This window comes from Cryptotermes secundus, unplaced genomic scaffold, assembly GCF_002891405.2.
Source record: "Cryptotermes secundus unplaced genomic scaffold, Csec_1.0 scaffold1025, whole genome shotgun sequence".
Lineage (NCBI taxonomy): Eukaryota > Metazoa > Arthropoda > Insecta > Blattodea > Kalotermitidae > Cryptotermes > Cryptotermes secundus.
Window position 1 is genome coordinate 1,481,434 of NW_019730118.1, and position 19,697 is coordinate 1,501,130.

At 43.1% G+C, this 19,697-nt stretch overlaps 1 protein-coding gene across 7 annotated transcripts in view; it reads right to left on the reverse strand.

Annotated features, from left to right (window-relative positions):
* Nucleotides 1-19,697, reverse strand: part of LOC111866279 — a 658,988-nt gene that overhangs the window by 96,063 nt on the left and 543,228 nt on the right. For 2 of the 7 annotated variants that reach the window (XM_023855076.2, XM_023855077.1), the window contains exon 2: nucleotides 17,385-17,663. The exons of 4 other annotated variants lie outside the window; for them this stretch is intronic. In XM_023855076.2, coding sequence (XP_023710844.1) covers nucleotides 17,385-17,414 — 30 coding nt within the window. In that variant the 5' untranslated portion in view covers nucleotides 17,415-17,663. Of the gene's footprint in view, nucleotides 1-17,364; nucleotides 17,664-19,697 lie in introns of those variants that run through there. One more of the 7 variants, XM_033752188.1, reaches the window with a different exon arrangement.

A 19,697-nucleotide genomic window follows, 5' to 3' on the forward strand; every position in this document is an offset into this window, starting at 1 on the left:
CATAGAAGAAAACAAAAACGGTCGCCTAGCGAAATCTATGGGCTACTTAACATTCCCGTTTTATGCTGACAAAGAGTGACACATTGTATTAAGGGATGTACCACTTTGTTTCTAGAGGAATTATAGATTTAATTATGAAACATTGCTACAAGATATCAATTGAAGCATGGCGACGACAAGAAACTTTAAGGTTATGCCTGACAATCCTCTAGCAATGCAAAATGTATATTTCTTAGTATCGTCGCCATATAGAATAAAGAATTTTAAGGGAAGCACTACCATAAAGTCTTCAAAGAATTTCCGTCATTTATCTATTTTTCTCGTAATACGCCACACAGAAGTTGTAACTTCTCAACGATGGGTCTGCTCTAAGCAACAACAACCCAGTCAGCGTCTCTTTAAGTCGTTTTCCTCTGTCCTTTAACCTATCGTACTCTCAGCTCTTCCTCCCACGAGTGTTCTGGTATTCGGGGCTTATTCCTGTCATAAAGAACCAACACTGTTACAGGTCTTTATGCAGAATCAATCAATCAATCTCTTGAGTTTCGCGGTGTATGAAGTCAATCACATGCCATCACCATTACCACAAAGTAATTTACGGCATGACATATTTTGAATGGTTTTAAGCGTTACAGAAGATGTCACTATATCGTTACTATTAGTAACAAGCGCAGTTAACGTAGCCCTTGGGCCTAGACGCCACGAAGAAGGGGGGGGGGGAAATAACTCCACACAATCGTGACCGCGTCACTAGTGCAGGTCTTTCCTCCGACAAGAAGCACTCGCCGGTTTAACCACCAAGAAGGCCGGAGGGGCCTCAGAACCGGTCTGCAGGACTCGGCAAAAAGAAGAAAAGCCCTCCCCTGCTGGGAGTCAAACGCGGATCTTTCAGTTCGTAAATAAATACTGCACTGTAAATCTGATTTTATTACAACTCTCGGGAAAATATAACTCTATACTGCGGACATTTACATAGTTAGGAGATGAAGAATATTTCCTCGGTGACGTTGAGGCCCGTGAATCTTACATGACGCTTCAGTCAAATGTTCGTTCGGCCAAAACTGAAATATTTGTGGTTCTCGAGATTATGATTGTGAAATGAGAGGATCCAAACGCTTCATAATTCTTACGAGCATTTTGTTCCAATGGTACTGTGCATCTGAAGCCTACTATGAATTTAGAAGTCATGATTTGATCAATAACATTCAGAATTATTGGGGGTTTGGACTCTGTCCATTGGCCGGAATTCTAGAAACTAGAAAAAACGACGTTTCGGAAACTGGATCTGTTTCCGTCAGGTAATTGAGGTTAACTCTAAGGGACCCACTTGAGTAGGTGTTTCCCTCTCACCTGTAGAAGAAAACAGATCCGGTTTCGGAAACGTTGTGTTTCCTAGTTTCTAGAATACCGGACGATGGACAAAGTCTAACCACCCAGTAATCGTGGGTGTTATACTACACCATCGTCAGAACCCTTCAGAATCTAATCAATAATACAACAGGCTTAAAAGTGTGAGTTTCAGTAATAAAATGTGTTTCAAAATTTACGATTTAAAATGAGCCGACGAGTTCAGAAGTCATGTCGATAAACAATATGACTGGATTTAAATGATGCGATTTTGGTAACACTGTGGATTTAAGTGGAATTGTTTTAGTGAAAATGTGAATTAAAATGTCACGATTTCGGTAATAATGCTGCTTAAAATGTCAAGATTTCAGTAACAGTGTGAATTTAAAAGTCACGGTTTCAGTAATGCTGTGAATTTGAAAGTCACGGTTTCAGTAACACCACTAATATGCAAGTCACGTACACAGTAATTACTATGGATAGAGAAAATTACGGTTTCAGTACGACATAAGGCTTACGAAACTGCTTTAAGTTGTGTATTTTCTTCCATTACAGCCGGCGTGTAAAGCGGTAATATCTCAACACGTATTTCTCACGTGTGATACGACATGCATGGGCTCACACGTGGTATCTGTCCCGCATATGAAAGGGAGTACGCCTTTGTCTGAGAGCCACACCTACTGCTTGTCAACATTTGTATCAACAACTGCTGCGTGTAATAAGCAACCACCACCCTCCCACGTGGTATCAACAGCGCAGGAAATGAGAACCGTGGAAACGTGTTGGTGGGGGGAGGGCATTGGTTATTCAAATCGGTTCTGTTTGACGTATACTAACACTGACGCAGCAGAAATATATCTGGAGATAACAGAGAGCTTTGTTAATGTCCAAAACTAATTTCAACTATATTCTGAAAACGGCGTGTTTGGTCTGATTACATGAAATTCTTACTCAGGTTTCAATTCGTGAAGTAAAAGTGAATTACAGAGTCGATATGTCATACGCACAGCCGATAAAACATTCGAGTGGCATTCTGTGTTTGGTAAGGGTATGGCAGTATGTGATATATTGCTGTGGCTGGGGAAACGGTATATTAACAAAAACCACTGCTCGATACTGTAATTTAATTTATAAACTTTTCTATCATTTTTTTTTTGCAAAATATGTATACATCCATCCATCTACGGTCACACTATCAACTGCCCTTATGATCACCATTTTCCCTTACATATTCCAAATCGTAATTCGGTTTCTCATTTAAAGTGTTTCCTCTAATTTTTCAATTGTTGAAAATATTATATTTGAGATTTCCGCGACGATGAAAGTGTGTATCGCGGTCTTCTACGTTACTTCACCGTGCAGAAGTTATACCCTGAAGATGGAGGTAGCAGTCTCCTTCGAAACGTCGATAACAGCCTATCAGAACACTGCGTACCTACCATAAGCCAGAGGGCGACTTGTCAGCATCACACGTCTACAGGTTCGGATATCAATCACGTGTCCACTGAAATACGAGTTGGATCAGTAGCAGCACGCGCATCCCAACAAGTCCTAATGTATTCGTGCATGGCAGAGAGTTTTGCTTCTGATAATCACGGAGTATGATTTATGGACATAGGCTGTATATCACGTGTCTTACAGAAAGTATTTCAAATTTACGTACGGACAATAATTGTACAGGAGCCGGTATAGCGATTGGCTACGCGCAAGACGACCGGGTGGCGGAGTTCGAGTCCCGGTAGAGTCAATTTTCTCCTCTCCACGCCGTCCAGACCGGCTCTGGGACCCACCCAACCTCCTATCCAAAGGGTACGGGGGGGCTCTTTCCCCGGGGGTAACGCTGCAGGGGCGTGAAGCTCATCAATCACCTCCAGCTTGTGTCAAGAAGATGTGGATCTATACATGCACTCCCCCATACGTCTTCATGGCGTAGTGCGTAATTAGTTAAGCTCAGGAACAACTTTACCTTTACAGTATTTGTACATGCAGTATATGAAATATATTGAGTTACTTGTGCGAAAAGTAAAATAGTGGTAAGATAATATCATTTAATATTTCACGTGGTATCAAGCAAGTGTATATTACGTCAGATTTATTATCATTAAAAAAAGTAAAGCTATCCTTGCAACAGGCTGCGGAGGCCCATACGATTTTGAGACGTCGAGGCTCCCACATTTTCTAGACGATCGGCTCACAGATAACGGTGAGGTTGTCAGCCTTACGCGCCGGTCGCCCTTTACCCCCAGGAATATTCCGGGTACTCATTTCTGTTAGATACTGAGTCGATCCCGGGGCCATAGTGCGGCTGGAAGGAATAGGTCAATTCAAAAAATCCACCTCATCTGGAATCGAACTCGCGATCTTCCGGCTCGTGCAATTGTGCCTCAACCAACTACAACACCGCGTGCCCCCTTTATTATTATTATTATTATTATTATTATTATTATTATTATTATTATTCTCGTTCCCCCACTGATGCCTGCAATTGCCCCTTTAACTGTTGTTAAGCATTTTAATAAAACAAATTAACTGAATCATCGTCGTCCCCATCATCATCATCAATTTCTCGCAGAGGTGTTGCCAACGGTTTATCGAAAGCCTGAAGAAAAGCACAAGAACTCTCAATGAATACAGTAGTAACCGGTAGAAAGTTCCTTACATACATGTACTTACACAATTTTCTTTCTTCTACCTTAAAATGTATGACCGTGAGAGCGGTGTCAGGTGTAAGGTTATATCACTTATCGCTTTCCGAAAAGTTCTGATGGAAATTATACAAAGAGCGGATCACTCATTTGGAAAAAAATTATGACCGTGAGTGCGGTAAGTCTCAGTCTGCAGTCACTTACTCACGCTGGCCTCTCGCTCGTGGATTTTTCTACCCTGAAGATGGAGGCGATACATTCCTCCGAAACGTCGGTTCAAACAAGATCTACAGGGCGCCACATCCCATAAGACGGCATTATTCAATAACAATTACCTTCGCAAAAAAAACTTGGCCTCCTGGAGTTGATTAATACGCTCAGAATTTCTTCCAAGACATTGTTGGCTAATAGATTTAAAGTAAATTCAGTGTCATTCAGATCTTCAGAATGTTCTAAAAGGCCTCATATCACTCGTTCATTCTGAGCGAAACGGCGAAAGATGTCGCCACCCCGTGCCGCTGCGAGGACTACAATCTGAGAAACATTTCTCGACATAAATCGAAATTCGTGTTCCATCAGAAATACACGAAAAGAAAAACTCAAGAATCACTTTTACTAAGCGGAACCGCCCACGGGGGAAGGGACTCATCACGTCATTAAAGAGCATCTCAGCTCTTACGCCAGCAAACTAGCTTATAGAATTGTAGATTCTGGATGATTAATAAATAAAAAAAAACATCTTTTATCCATTTAGCCTCGCATACATCATGTACTTCATCTCTCCACGACGAACAGTGTAAGGCAGAAGGCGGTACCAAGAGATATGGCTCGTCTGTCGTGTGAAGACATACAAGTTTCATCCTGAGAGTCGGAAACTTGTAAAATCGATGTTCTCTTGTTTCTCTCGTGGGTGCAGTCTGGATGATGACTAGCCAAGAGTCGTCGCTGGGCGGATGACTGATGAAGGGAACATCGATCTGAGAAAAGGACGTCGGAAGTTCGTATGTTTGATGCTGTGATCTGCCCCTCTGCCTCTCCAACCCTCGCTTGTAGCTGTGTACTCTAACATGGCCCGGTGACTTCGCTTTGTACTACTTCTATTTGTCTGGACGGTGAACCACAACGAACATCTTCATTTGTAGTGAAGGCAATTTGGACGACGGAACTGGTCTCCTTTACCCTTTCGGATTCCAAACACATAGAGATCTGTGGGTACAGACCTAATTAATGTCTGTAATTACTTCTCGTCAAATCACAAACAAAACGCGAATGAAACTGAAAGCATTCACCTACATCGGACGTAACCAACTGCGTCTATTACAGAGACATTTCTGAGAAGCTGATAGTCGCTTAAGAAGTAACAAAATTCCCGCTTTTATGGAATATGATGTTTGATTACCGTATTCAAAGTGTCCGGACTTTCTCTGTGGTCTAGTGGTCAGAGGTCCTGGCTTCAAATCCAGAGGCCCGGGTTCGGTTGCCGGAGCTACCAGATTTTCTGAGAAGTAGTGGGTCTGGAACGGCGTTCACGCAGCCTCGTGAGGATAACTGAGGAGCTATTTCAAGGAAATAGCGGCTCCGGTCTAGAAAACGAAAATTAACGGCCGTGGGGATTGGTTGCGCTGACCACGCGACACCCTCTATCCGCTAAAGATGGCATTAACTTCGCGACAAGCGGCGGTCGCTCTGTCGGTATAGTTCGCTTGCGGACTAAAGCCACAGAGTTTAGTTTAGTTTTAGTTTTATTCAAAGTGTCCAAACCTGGCCCCCATCCTGTGCCAAATGAATCCAGGGCACAGATCTTCAAACTGAATGAGCTGTACGCTATGTTTTATATTATGTGGCACTCTATTTTGTTTACACGAGTCGTATTTGAGAAAACCAATAAAGTTCAATTCGAGATTCATTTAACACATCAACTTAACTTCTTTATTGATAATTTTGTTATTTTTAGACGCTGATGTAACTGTGTAAATTATTTACCTTCGAATGAAATTAAAAGATAACCAGGAATGTTTAGTACGTTAGGATATGGAAGGAGACCGTCATGGCCTACTGAAGGTGTTATCTGTGAATCAGCTAAAACGTTCTGACGAAAACAATGGGAAACAGTGCGCTGTGAATCGGAAGTTAGTTCAGTAAGACACGAGAAGAGGGCAGAGCAGTGGCGTTACGAAGCAGTAGTAGTGAACAAACTGACACCAAGGCCTTAAGTGGTTACTGAAGTTGGGACAAGAACTGCTCCAAAACATGAAATTACAATCCGTTACAATTCCAGTATGGCTTCCCATGTCCAGCCAAATATGCAATTGCTGTAAGTGAAACACCACATGCCTCTACCCTGTGACTTAGCAACTTGCCTCTCTCACAAGAGGGAGAGCCGAGATAGCGACTGGCTGCGGGCTGGACGACCGAGGGGCCAGAGTTCGAGTTACGGTGAGGGCAAGAATTTTCTTTTCTCCATTTGGTCCAGACCAATTCTGCGGCCCACCCAGCCTCCTAACGAATGGTTACGGGGGGCTCTTTCCCCGGGAGCAAAGCGGCAGAAGCGGCACCTCCAACTACTGCCGAGGTAAAGAAAACGTGGATCTATACATCAGTTTCCCACACACCTTCATGGCGTAGTGCTTAATTAGTTAAGCACAAGGACAACTTTAATTAATTAATTTTAATGCTACTAATAGCCCAGATTCACTGACGCTGGCCGGATTAGCTCACACCACGTGATAATCAGTGCCACGGTGCAAATTCACCCGCCAAATTCTCTGGGTCTCCGAATGATATCAAGTTAAGCAATTCTACATGACAATGGTGGTCCAACTAATGTTGTACGGGAGTGAGGAAAACGCAATAAAAAAAAGAAACGCTGGACTTAATAAAGATTCGACCAGCGGAAATGAAGTTCCAAAGATCAGTGAAAGGATGTACAAAGTTCGATACTACTGAAAGTGATGGGATATGAGAAGACACGGAAGTATACTTAATATAAGATAAAGTCCAGGAATGTAGAGCCCGCTGGTTAGTGTACCGGCAAAGAAGGGACGGTACGAGTATAGCCTCGACAATACCAACAAATTAATTCGTACTATCGAATCGTTCGGATCACTGGATTTCAAACAAAAAAAAATAACTTTACTTTTAAAATTATTTATTCAAAAGTTTTACAGGCACCTTTTGTACATAAACAACGACCGGAACAGGAGGACGTTCGTTAACGGGTTGCGTTATTCATCACCCAGAGGGGCATTTCCGGTAACATATTGTGACATGACGCCTGAAAGCCAGAATAGTGGAACCAGAGAGGAAGTACGTTGCTACCTAACGTCTCGTTCACGCTGCAACGAATAGACGCGAAATAATCCATTGCTGGGCAACGGTTTGATAAGCACGTTCCAGTTGCAACGAATACACAAAGAAAAACAGAATAACAGACATGGTGACTTATTTGGTTCGCTCGAATTTATAAAAGAGTTAGTTCAGTTCTTTCGAGAGATTGCGCCGTCGTTCGGCATTCGTCAGAGTTGAGTGTTCAGCTGTGGTGTGTTAACCAACGGACAATGGAAGCTGAAGAAGTGGCAAGTCAGCCACGCAGAAGAGAAGACACTCGTACCTGTATTGCAGTAAGAAATGGAGCGAGGCTTAGGAAGCCACTGATTGTGAGCTATTGTCATTGATTGTAATTGTAATAGAAGTGCCAATAAATCCAATCATCCTATCCAGAACCCGTTACATTCGCCACGCAAACCCCTTACACGTGACAGTACAATATTACATTCCACAAGAATAAATTCTTACCGTAAAGAAGTAAAACAATCAGATAAAATTTGTAATTTCTGGAGGTGAAGATTCTCGTTTGTGGTACTGTAAGTCAGTTCGGATTAACGTGAATTCGGCTTACCGAAATTCCGCTATGTATCAGAACAAGTCTCCCGTTATAAGCTTACACAAGAGGAAGAAGGGATATTGAATGTCCAATAAAGGAAAGAGAAGCTTAAGCCGGAACATGAAGACTTCCCACGCCCTGAAATGAAGACGATTCTTCGGTTAAACTGGAGCAATGACGTGTTCCACTTGAAACTCACAATAGCAAGTCCAAAAGTACGAAACGCGTCGCCACTGATCCTTTCTGCTAGTCCTGTATGCGTACAGAGCCCACCCTCGTCTCTTGTACTCACATAAATGTAAATGTGTACAGTCTCCCTGCGTGTCTTCATTTCCCTCTTGGTCACTTCGTCCTCAAGAGATATTAATGAACTACAGTCAGCCGCAAGATAATTATGTTATCCTGGTAACCACCATGGGTTACGTATGGTTCAGGTGGTAGTGGCCTATTTCAAGGTGTTATTCATATATTTGCCTGGAGAGACTGAAAACAGCAGGAACTCTCAGTTAATGTAACTAGTCGATCCCGGGTCTGGTCAAGTGGGATTTGTGGTGGACAAAGTGGCGCTGGGGCGGGTTTTCTCCGAGTACTTCGGTTTCCTCTGCCAATCTTTATTCCACCAAATTCTCCATCATCATAATCATCCGGGGCAGGCTACAGTAGGCCAATCAGTGGCCTCCGTGCCGAGTGGACCCAGTTGGACTCCCCCCCCCCACAAATGACAAACCAAGAGGTTGTTACAACTCGAATTTAAGCCAGGTATCCGGGAAGATTTGGTTTTCATCGGCCTTCCAAGCGAGTGTTTGAATAGTACAGTCAAACATACCTAACCTATCTCATTACAGATGAATCCCTATTCTTGTTCTACAAATATTTTCCATTAATTCCATATCACATAACTACTGCAGTGTCAACAGTGTTATTAATCAGCCTAAATCAATCAGAAATAGCAATCGAAGAGGTTACTGTACCGTTAATTTGCTAAAAGCAATTCCGGATATAACCAGTTCGAATATCGACCTTGTTACTGGTTACATTTTTTTTCGCTTAGTGGGGGGGGGAGTCCAACTGGAACCACTCGGCACGGTGGCCACTGAGTGGCCTACTGTAGCCTGCTCCGGGTGATTATGATGATGGAGAATTTGGTGGAATGAAGACTGGCAGGGGAAACCGAAGTATTCGGAGAAAACCCGCCCCAGCGCCACTTTGTCCATCACAAATCCCACTTGACCAGACCCGGGATCGAACCCGGGCCGCCGACTGGTTACATTAACTGAGAGTTTATGTTGTTTTCAGTCTCTCCAGGCAAATATATGAATAACACCTTGAAATAGGCCACTACCACCTGAACCATATACAAAGTCATACGTAACCCATGAATCGTCTTATCTAATGCTGTTTTATTTGTGCAGCTGGGGTAACGTAGTAAATAACGTAAAACTTGAAGAATTATAGATGGGTTGTTATATGATATGGCTTTTGGTGTCATGACATGTCCGCTGAAAGCCGGAATAGTTTAACCAGAAGAGACGTCCGTTACTAGGTTACGGCACAACATTGGAACACGAAATGCTACGTCAGCTTAGCAACAGTTATTCATGTAAAAATAAAATAACCGTTGGCTCCGTGCGGAGGCCATATATGGAGAATCGAAGCACAAGAGAGTCTACAACAGCAAAGGAGTGGAGCACAATGAGTTCCCGAAGGATCCTTCGGGAGGACGCTCTTCTCTAAGTTCACCTCGCCAGAGCAATGGTACGCAGGCGCACTGCGTCAAAACATGCAACACCAACAACCACAGGCACCGCAGACATAGGGGAAAAGATGGAGGACCCCGTGCAGTAGCATCTGACACAACAGAAAATTTAGAGAACAAGTCTGTCAGTACAGACTTCCAGTTCGACTATCAGTCCCACGTCAAGAAACGTCACTGTAGTGCAACAGATCATCACAGAGCTAAGTGAAGCTGTGTCAGAAAAAGACAAAATAAATGTTACTACAGAAATTGTACTTAACTTAATGAAACAAAATGTCCGCTCAAGGTCATAGCATTTAATGCAAATAAAATATGGAGGTAAGCGCTATGAGCTCAGTAAACAGCTGCCAGACTCACAAATAGATGTGGCCCTGCTCTCAAACACCATCAGGGGTCCTTTATTCCAAACTATTACTTTTGTTGGACTGACCGCTTCCCGGGAAGAAGAGGCACCCCCCCTTAACCATGCAGACCTATGCTACTCGAACATACGCGATACATACACTTGACAATCCCATCCTATCGTCAGAGGGGATGTTACATACGAAAAATCTCTGGTCATGAGTCTCAAGGGGCCTGGCGCCACGAGGAACTGATTGGCAGTAAACTACCAGTCGTAAAGTAACTCTGACTGACTCTAAAGCCAGTCTAGTCAGTCCAGAGAGAGGCAGACAGACCAGTCCGATTCTGAGGCTGCTTTCAGAGTCTCCCCTGGTGCAGGCGTGGGAGGCGGAGGAACCACCATTGTTGTTAGCCGTTGCGTAGCAACCCCGAGTTAGTTGTGAGACAGTCGTCGGCCAATAAGGACGTGAACACGGAAGCTGAGGAAGTTACGACGTTGAAGCCGTTATCAGACAACCGGTCAAGACTTAGTGCGTCCTATAGTGAACTGCACAGCGTGTGAATTAGCGATAGCGCTACAGTTACGTGTAGTTACGATCTGTAGAATTGTTCAATAAATCCAATCACCAATTTAAACACCGTCTACAATCAGTCGGGTGGTAATATGAGAAGCTTGAAAAATACTATATAATGTGTAAACACCACTGAGGGTGGGACATCACTAGGCACTGATGCAGACCGTAACATCATTAGGACGTTACTACTAGTACCTCATCCCTGCAACGTACAGTGAGAACCTCGCCATACCAGAGATTTCTTTCTAGTCAAAGCACATGAGTATATCACAGGACAAGTCTGCTCAGAGCTAACAAGTTTCACTTACATTCGAATCTTGTGGTTCCCTGAGCCTACTCGGAGGATACCAGTGGGTTGCCACAGGACAAGTCTGCTCAGAGCTAACAAGTTTCACTTCCATTCGAATCTTGTGGTTCCCTGAGCCTACTCGGAGGATACCAGTGGGTTGCCACAGGACAAGTCTGCTCAGAGCCAACAAGTTTCATTTCCATTCGAATCTTGTGGTTCCCTGAGCCTTCTCGGAGGATACCAGTGGGTTGCCACAGGACAAGTCTGCTCAGAGCTAACAAGTTACACTTCCATTCGAATCTTATGGTTCCCTCAGCCTTCTCGGAGGATACCAGTGGGTTGCCACAGGACAAGTCTGCTCAGAGCTAACAAGTTTCACTTCCATTCGAATCTTGTGGTTCCCTGAGCCTACACGGAGGATACCAGTGGGTTGCCACAGGACAAGTCTGCTCAGAGCTAACAAGTTTCACTTCCATTCGAATCTTGTGGTTCCCTGAGCCTACTCGGAAGATACCAGTGGGCTGCCACAGGACATGACCGTCTCTCCAGACTTTAGCTTCTACAGTTAGGGCTACGAGAAATGGTTGTAAGGGGAGGAAAATGTGAAGTTGCCTCCGTGTCACGTCATGAAAACGTATAAGGGAAGTTGGGGTGTAAAGCTTCACGCATTCTCACGTCTGCACTAAATGGAGAGGCGAGAAGTCAGCTTGGCGATACGACCTCTCGACTTCGGTAAAACGAGAAGTGATGAATTTGGGTGGGCCCCAGGACTAGTTCAGACATGACGGGGACGGGTCTGTCCCTACATCAACATCACAAATCACAAAATTGAGCTAATGAATTATGAACAACAATTCACTTTGTAAGATTTGAGGTTTTCACGGCGGTGACTATGAAGAAAGTAGTCTTCTGGGATGTGGCACCGTGTAGATGTGGTGTTAACCGACGTTTCGGAGGAACGTATCGCCTCGATCTTCAGAGTCGAAGCCGCTTGCACCAGTTCTCACTGTCTCTTCGCTTGTGGATTTCTTGTTTTTCCTTCTACCCTGAAGATGGAGGCGATACGTTCCTCCGAAACGTCGGTTAACACATCTACACGGTGCCACATCCCAGAAGACTGCTTTCTTCATAATTCACTTCTTTGATCACAGTCAAGGGTAACCCCTGGGTAGCAGACAGCACTGCATGGTTGCACTGGGTTGCCATGTTTCTCCGCTCAAGCATGTGATGTTGGCCTCGTGGCATGGGAACTACCTTTACCTTATTATGAATTAAATATTAACTGAAAATTCTAAAAGAAATCTGAACACTTTGGTTAAATCATCATATATTTTACTCAAATATCTTGTAAAGATTTTACGGTGCAGTAATTTTGGAAGACACGCGGAGACTTTGCGATTGCAGTTCTGTGCACAGAATATTCCACTTTGAAATGAGACCGGGTTGCTAGGGAACCAGCGCCTTGCCAGACACGAGGTAATGAAACCGAAGGGAGACGCGAGAGTATTTTATAAAAGAAGAAGAGGAAAAAGAGCTTATTAAGAATTTTGAAAATTGTTAAGATTCCATGGCAAAGGTTAGGGATTATCAGTAGTGGGATTATGGGAGAGATCGTTTCAGGAAATGTTATGAGAAGCACTGCACAGTGATCTCTGAAATTTTCCCTTAAATCTTGCCATGCAATTAACGGGATATGACTTTAAGAAACGGCGTCCACATCTGTTCTGAATAACTCTTAATGTGATAACCAGGGCCCGGATTTTGATGACATGTCATCTTTTTTTCCTTGTATCCTATGCGATGCTCTTAAATATATAAATCTCGGATATGAGCTGCTGGTTACAGAAATGTAAATTTTATAGGTATTTTTTCTTATGTTTTCTGAAATGTGAATAACACGGAAGCGAAATGTGCTTTCTTTTCTCCTTTAGGGCATTTTTCTGGATTTTTTCGGTCACTTTTTGAATATTTTCAGATCATCAAAATCCGGGCCCTGCATATTACATTTTTGGGTCATATTTTAGGTCATTTTCTGGATTTTTTCGGTCATTTTATAGGTAATTTTTTTAAATATTTTCAGGTCATCAAAATCCGGGCCCTGGTGATAACATAAGGAAGAAGAAACGCTTGAGAATTCTATTAAATGATTTGTGACCTCTGAACAGTGGAATTCCCTACAGCAGTTTTTAAAATAATGTAATTTATTTCCCGATTACACAGTTTGATCATGATAATTTAAGATTTGTATCACATTCATCTCGTGCTTCATTCTCAAACTACATTTATCAAGGCTGTCTGGACTGCAGACGTTGCGTAGCGTCGAACGAAATAAGACGATTATAACTAGTGACAAGGTATAGATAAAGATTTGAAGAGCTCAAGAGCGACCTACTTCACGGAATTTTCCTGGTATTCGGCATAAGACATCAAGAAAGATCTCTTAGATCTCGAGGTTCGAAGTAGGTACCTACACGACAATGAATCCTTGCATTACCAGTACAACTTGTTTGTTTTAACTGAGAGCTTAACTTACTGCATGAAATATAAGAGAACTGAATGCAAGTTACAAATCGTCTTTAAATGTTAATTATACCGTGATTCTAAGAAAGAGTGTACCTAATTAGATAACACCATTTCACTCGAGCCCGAAACATGCATGGGTAGAGTAGGAAGTTCTCAAATGGAGACAAATACGTATGGTACTTGTGAACACAAGAAAATAACTTTGTTTTCTATTGGGCAGATTAGGAGGCTAACTTCTTACTAACAGTTCGCTGTCAGTTGCGTCTGAATGGGCCTAAAAGCGAGTAAGTTATGTGTGAAGCATGGATGCATCGTCCCCAGACCTGAACACATGTGCACTCACACCTTAAACTGGGAGGGAGAATTGCTTTGAAAACACTTGGTAGGCTGGAACGAACTGTTAATGGTATAAAGGGGGGGGGAGATCAGAGGTCTCAGCTGAAGCCTTACATGTTGGTTAAGGAAGCTCGCGGCAGAGAGGAAATCACTTTAGCATCACTGACCTAGGGTCTTGCCTCTTTCCCGCTCCTCATCTTTCATTTTTCCCCTTTTGGTCTACTCGTGCCTAGAATTTCATTTTAGACCCCGACTCATGCAGCAACCCCCTCCTGGTGGTAGTTCAAGGGAGAGAACTGCGACCTACTGTGAGTCTTAGTACTACAATATTAAAAAAATCACCCTCTTTGTAAGTAAATTGTACTTAGAGGGCGGGATTGCTAAAAGGGGAAACTCGATTATTGGCAAGTAACCGGAAAACATATGAACTGCCGACTTATATGTGAATACAAAGAACAGTCTCTCCCCTAAACTCTCTTATAAGCTGATCGTAAGGGATGAATTCAATGTCCCTTTTATCTCGCACAAATAAGATGTAAATACAAGAACGCATGCGCCGCGCGATCAATATGTATTACAGCTTTGCTTTGAATTCCGTATCTGTTGCTGAATGGTTGCACGAGAGCACTGAGCATTAGTTCGCGTCAGAGATAACGACTCCGATCACTGGCCATTCTGTTATCCGTGAAACCGCGTACGCCATAAGAGAAAGGAAATTAAGATGGAAGGAGATCTGACAAATCCGACACAAGAAGAGGAAACAATGTCTGTAATACGCGTATCTTCTGCAAGACACGTGAAATCAGAATTTCGGAATATACTTTAGTATAAGGAGGTTAAAATTATGCCAGACTGCGTCACATGAATGTGGCGAATGTTCTAATTGACTGGTGCCAAATTTACATCAACTGTTGATTACCAATATGAAATGACGTCAGCAGATCTTGTTGCTCCAGCAGGGCTTGGTGACCCAATGAAGCATCTGACACTGTACACTGAACAGTTAAATTACTGTCCTGCGTGTAATTACTATGAGAAAAATAACAAGCAAGTGACTACAGCTGTTAACTGATGATGACCAACATCACGGAGAAAAATCTTTCTTGACAAGCTAACAGTTGCTCAGCTAATCAAGAAATTACCCTCCTTTTAAGGAGCCTAGAATTTCATTGTCGGTCACGGTAGCCCAGCGGTCTAAGGCATGCTCTGTCTTTGCTCGCTCGGAAGCCGAGATCGTGGGTTCGAATTTCACTCAGGACATAGATGTTTGGTGTTTGTGTGTGTGTGCGCGCGCGCGCGAGATTTTGTGTTTGTGTACAGGTAGAGGCCTTGGAACGAGCTGATCACCTGCCCAAGGAGTCCTACTGAATGTCTAAGATCTAGCAAACCGACGTGAAACGGAGAGTTTCATGGAGGTGGGACAAGGCCCAATTTGGGCTGTAGCGCCAAAGGGTGGGGGAAATAGATTTATTACCGTGTTCAAAAGATCCCGCCACTAACTTCAAGTCCGGGGCCCTATACAGCATTTCGCAACACGCTAAGAGCTGTCGACTACTCGAGACCGCACATTCCAGTACTTTTCATACCTGAGGGCCGTCTCCTTCTTCCACAGCCCGAGGAAGTGTCATCCCAGGGAGTCAGTCAACATGGGATTCCCAGACATAACTTGTAACTACCGGTGCCAGGAGAAATCTTTGGTGATGATGGCTCCAAATCCGAGATCTATATTCTTAATGAAGCGCATATACGACCAATTCCATACTGCGAAAGGTCATTTAAAAACCGATACTTGCACAGATGATCAGGGTATCTCCTGCTTTTGCAGAAACCAAGATTTCATAGCGGCCTTCACAAAACTGCATTACTGAATGAACTGAGACATTAGAATCCTTATTTTTCTAGGATCCATCTTAATGGGATCTTCGCATCTATGCTCTTGTCTCACAAGATGTAGCCTAGTGGTTAAAATTAACGAACGAATTTTCGTAAGTATTTCTCATTTATCACGTGACAGATACATGTCTCGTTCTCCTTCACTTAACCAGCCAAAAAGTGTTGGCCGAAGTTTAGAAATCACGAAGAGAAAAGCGTGTTGTTTTGCTAAAGAAATCTGAAAATTTTACGTAGAGTATTAATAAGTGGTTACTTTTCCTTCAAGCATCTTGTGCCATCCACGAATATTGCATGGTTTCTGACACCAAGACGTTAGAACCGCCTCCGAGGCTCACCCAGCCTCTTATCCAATGGGTTCCGGCGGCTCTTTCCCACAGAATGAAATGGCAGGAGCGTGAAGCGGTTCACTAATTAATTAAATTCGCTTAGTGGTGGTGGTGGTGGTGGTGGGGGAGTGGAATCCAACTGGGTCCACTCGGCACGGCGGCCACAGATTGGCCCACTGTAGCCTGCCCCGGGTGATTATGATAGAGAATTTGGTAGAATGAAGATTGGCAGGGGAAACGGAAGTACTCGGAGAAAACCCGCCACAGCTCCACTTTGTCCACCCTAAATTCCACTTGACCAGACCCGGGATCGAACCCGAACCGCCGCGGTGGGAAGCCAGCGACTAACCGCTTGAGCTATGGCGCGGCCAAGCCGTTCACTAACTTCCTTCTAGTACCTGGATTTATCGTTTAGAGATAGAATTTCTTCTAAATAAGGTATATAAATTCAGTTCATTCCTCACAGAACACATTACGTACATGTTACAAAAAAACCACCTGTTAAAGCTGGTTAGTGAAATAATCACTCTTTATTATGGTACAGCAGATGGTATATATAGTAATCATTAGGCTTTAAAGAGTTAATAATACGTGGAGATTTACCGCCACACAGCTATACGCATTCTTGGTATGGTCACACAGAGAACTACAGAACTACATCTACTTTCTATGGTCTATAGTTTCTGGTGTCTTCCTTAATACAGTCTGTGTTATTAAAATATGGTTTTGTGACCAGCTAGGACGAAAATGTTTCATTAACTCTGATAAATCTAATAACAAATCCTGGAACGATCCTGAGCCTTTCATCCACTTCGCAATCTTACTACCTATTTCCCAAAAATCCACATCAATGTTACTGTGTCATATTCTTATCTGTCATCCACGTAGCTGTTTCCTAGTAGATTTATCTGCCCAAATCCCCATTCTTTCCTCATCTCCTACGCCTATCTATATGTAAAGCCAATTGCAGCCCTGTAGATGTTTATCCTGGCAATACTAGGCGGCCTGAATGATCAAGCAGCTCCTCGTCTTGCACTACACTAAATTTCACTCTCTTATTATATTGTAGCGTCCTGTTGCAATTTTCCCTTAGTGTCACACAGCAAAAAACACACTAAAAGAGAACACACCCTACCAACTCGAACACACACGTACACCGAGAGGACATAAGCAACAAATGAAGACAGCAGTTTCCTCGCCAAAGATTTTAACACCTAATGACGACCATATTGCTCGAAACGTGTAGTGATGAATTTTTGAACTTTTAAGCACGTGAACCTGTGACTAATCGACACTCTCTGTGCCTTGTTTACAAAATTAATAATTACAAGAATAGGGTTTTGAGACTAGAAGAAAAGAAAATTGTTTGAGTAATGTGAAAAAGATGCAAGGGTCACTGGTCTGTTTATATCTATAAAATAAATGAACGTTAAGGTACCAGAAGCTTACATAATTAACAGTCCACTCACACGGCTTGACTTGGACAGGGCAGATCCCATCACATGTGGCCTGCGGTGGGTCTTCGGTTGCCAGTCTCTGCTCTGCTGTGCCACGACATTCTAACTTCTTTTCGGCAGGAAACAGAGTTCCTTCTTCCACTCTGTGTCCCGAGAAAGTTCCAAACTTCTTTTATTAAGAAAATTTAATTTCAGTCTACTTTGAATATTAAACCTGAGCACCATCACACGCAAGAGAGGCAGACTTCAGCACAACTTCCGACGTACTCTGAGATCTTCAGACCCGCTCCCCTGGTAATCAATTGATACGTCAGTGAGGAGTCAAGGGACAAGAGTCTTTTCTCTTATCACAATGGAAGACGTCTTTACTACACAGCGACAGTAAGCCCTACTTCACTCAGCGTCGCGACAAAGAAGAAACTCCTATATTTCAATACGATCAAGGAACACTAATATTTGTGTATTAATAATAATTCAGAAATGCCTCAATGCCTTCTGGGATATTCTCTTCTTCTTGTTGCTCTCACTATGGAGCAGAGGGCATCCGTGAAACGCTTTGTTTCACTTCAGTTTCTTAATCCTAAAACAGTCGATAGGACTCCTTGGACGGGGGATCAGCCCGTCGCAAGGCCATTTAAAAATCTTGTCCCTACAGGGACTCGAACTCCGACGCCTCGGCCTCAAGCCCGTAGACAACCGCTATACCGACTGCGTTATCCAGGCTCCCTTTTGGATATTAGCACACCGAAATTCCGTATGTCGAACACAATAACATTACCACTCATTATTTGGTGAGTTATCGCAAACTTAAAATGAAGACCTTAATTATAAATCTGTAATTTCATTAATATTTCCTTTGGTGATTCATGTTATGTAAATACACTTTACATTTTATTTACAACGCTGTACAATGTTATCTATATTACTGTCATATAAATACTGTGGCATGTAGACTCGTTGCTTGGCAGCGGCAGTAAACAGAAACAGAGGAACGGTGTTTTCTGTGCGGTCCGTGCCGAGATTCTAAGAGCAGGACAAGTTAGTGGAGTGACTCGGTTGGTGAGTTGATGAAATCATTACAATTAGTTGGCATGGATCTATAGCAGTGCAATAAATGCAATTACCAATCCAACCCCCGTCTATAGTCATTCGATTGCGCGACAATACTTGTTTAAATATGACTGCGTCGGTTAATATTTCCTTTTGAAAGTCAGGCTGTAGTTAGTTAGTTAGTTATTTGGAGAGGGTGGGTTTCCCCATGCACTTAGACCTGTATTGGTCCATTGTACTTCCCTCTATGATTTCTAGCAGTCTCTATATCTTACCGGGATTGGTATTTACAATCAGTCCCGCCCAGCCAGCGAGACCGGCTCTACTGGCTGAGAAGTATCTATAATGCTTCCCCCATCTACCGGCGGTATTAGTGACTGCTGTTGGGCGGGAAACGTCCGCAATTTTGGCTCAGTGACCTCCTTTGGAGATATGAGGTTCTTTTACGTGCCGTAAAGCTACGACACGGGACCAACGGCTTAAAGTCCATCCCGGAGGACTTGTTCCCTGAATTTTTCCGCCCTTAAAAATTCGACGACCTCCGCCGGGTATTTGAACCCGCGTACTACGAGTCATGAGGTGGGAACGTTACCTCTAGACTACGGAGGCCGCACAAGTCAGGCTGTAGCTAAATAGCTCTTCGTTTCGCTTATATTACTCTGTGCCACATATGAGCACTAGCTAGGTGTAATGTATTGAATCCTTCATTTCGGACGTGTACAGGCGGAACAAACCATGAGCAACTTCTTTCATTTTTGAGTGGGAATTCTTTAAGCATATTTCTGAAATATCGATCTAGACAATTCATTCAAATCGTTACGTTTATAATTTTGTAAATATAAGAGAATGCAATTACGTGTATGTGTTTAAGTCAATTTACTGGTTCCCTGTAAACTGCTTCTGGTTAAGACTGATGCGATCCTCACAATTTTCACAGATCCCACTCCACATTCTCACCATTAGGTTCTTCTCAAGTCTGAAACTGCGACCCTTATGCAGGACTACACTGCCCACAGCATACCTTCTCTGTGATGTTCATTTTACTGCCTGTATTTAACTACACGTGAATTTGTAACAGTTCGTTTTGTCAAATACTTTTTTGTCCCTACATACTTTCTCGGGTATGCTATAACTAACCAACAAACTAACTCCATGGAGCTGAGCCCTTCTTGAGAAGCCGCCAGTCGCTCAGCTACTCAAGACTTTCCCAACACTTTATGGTAACCGAAGACCCGTTACGGTGTTCAAAAGAGCCCTCCACTGGTCCCTATCCTG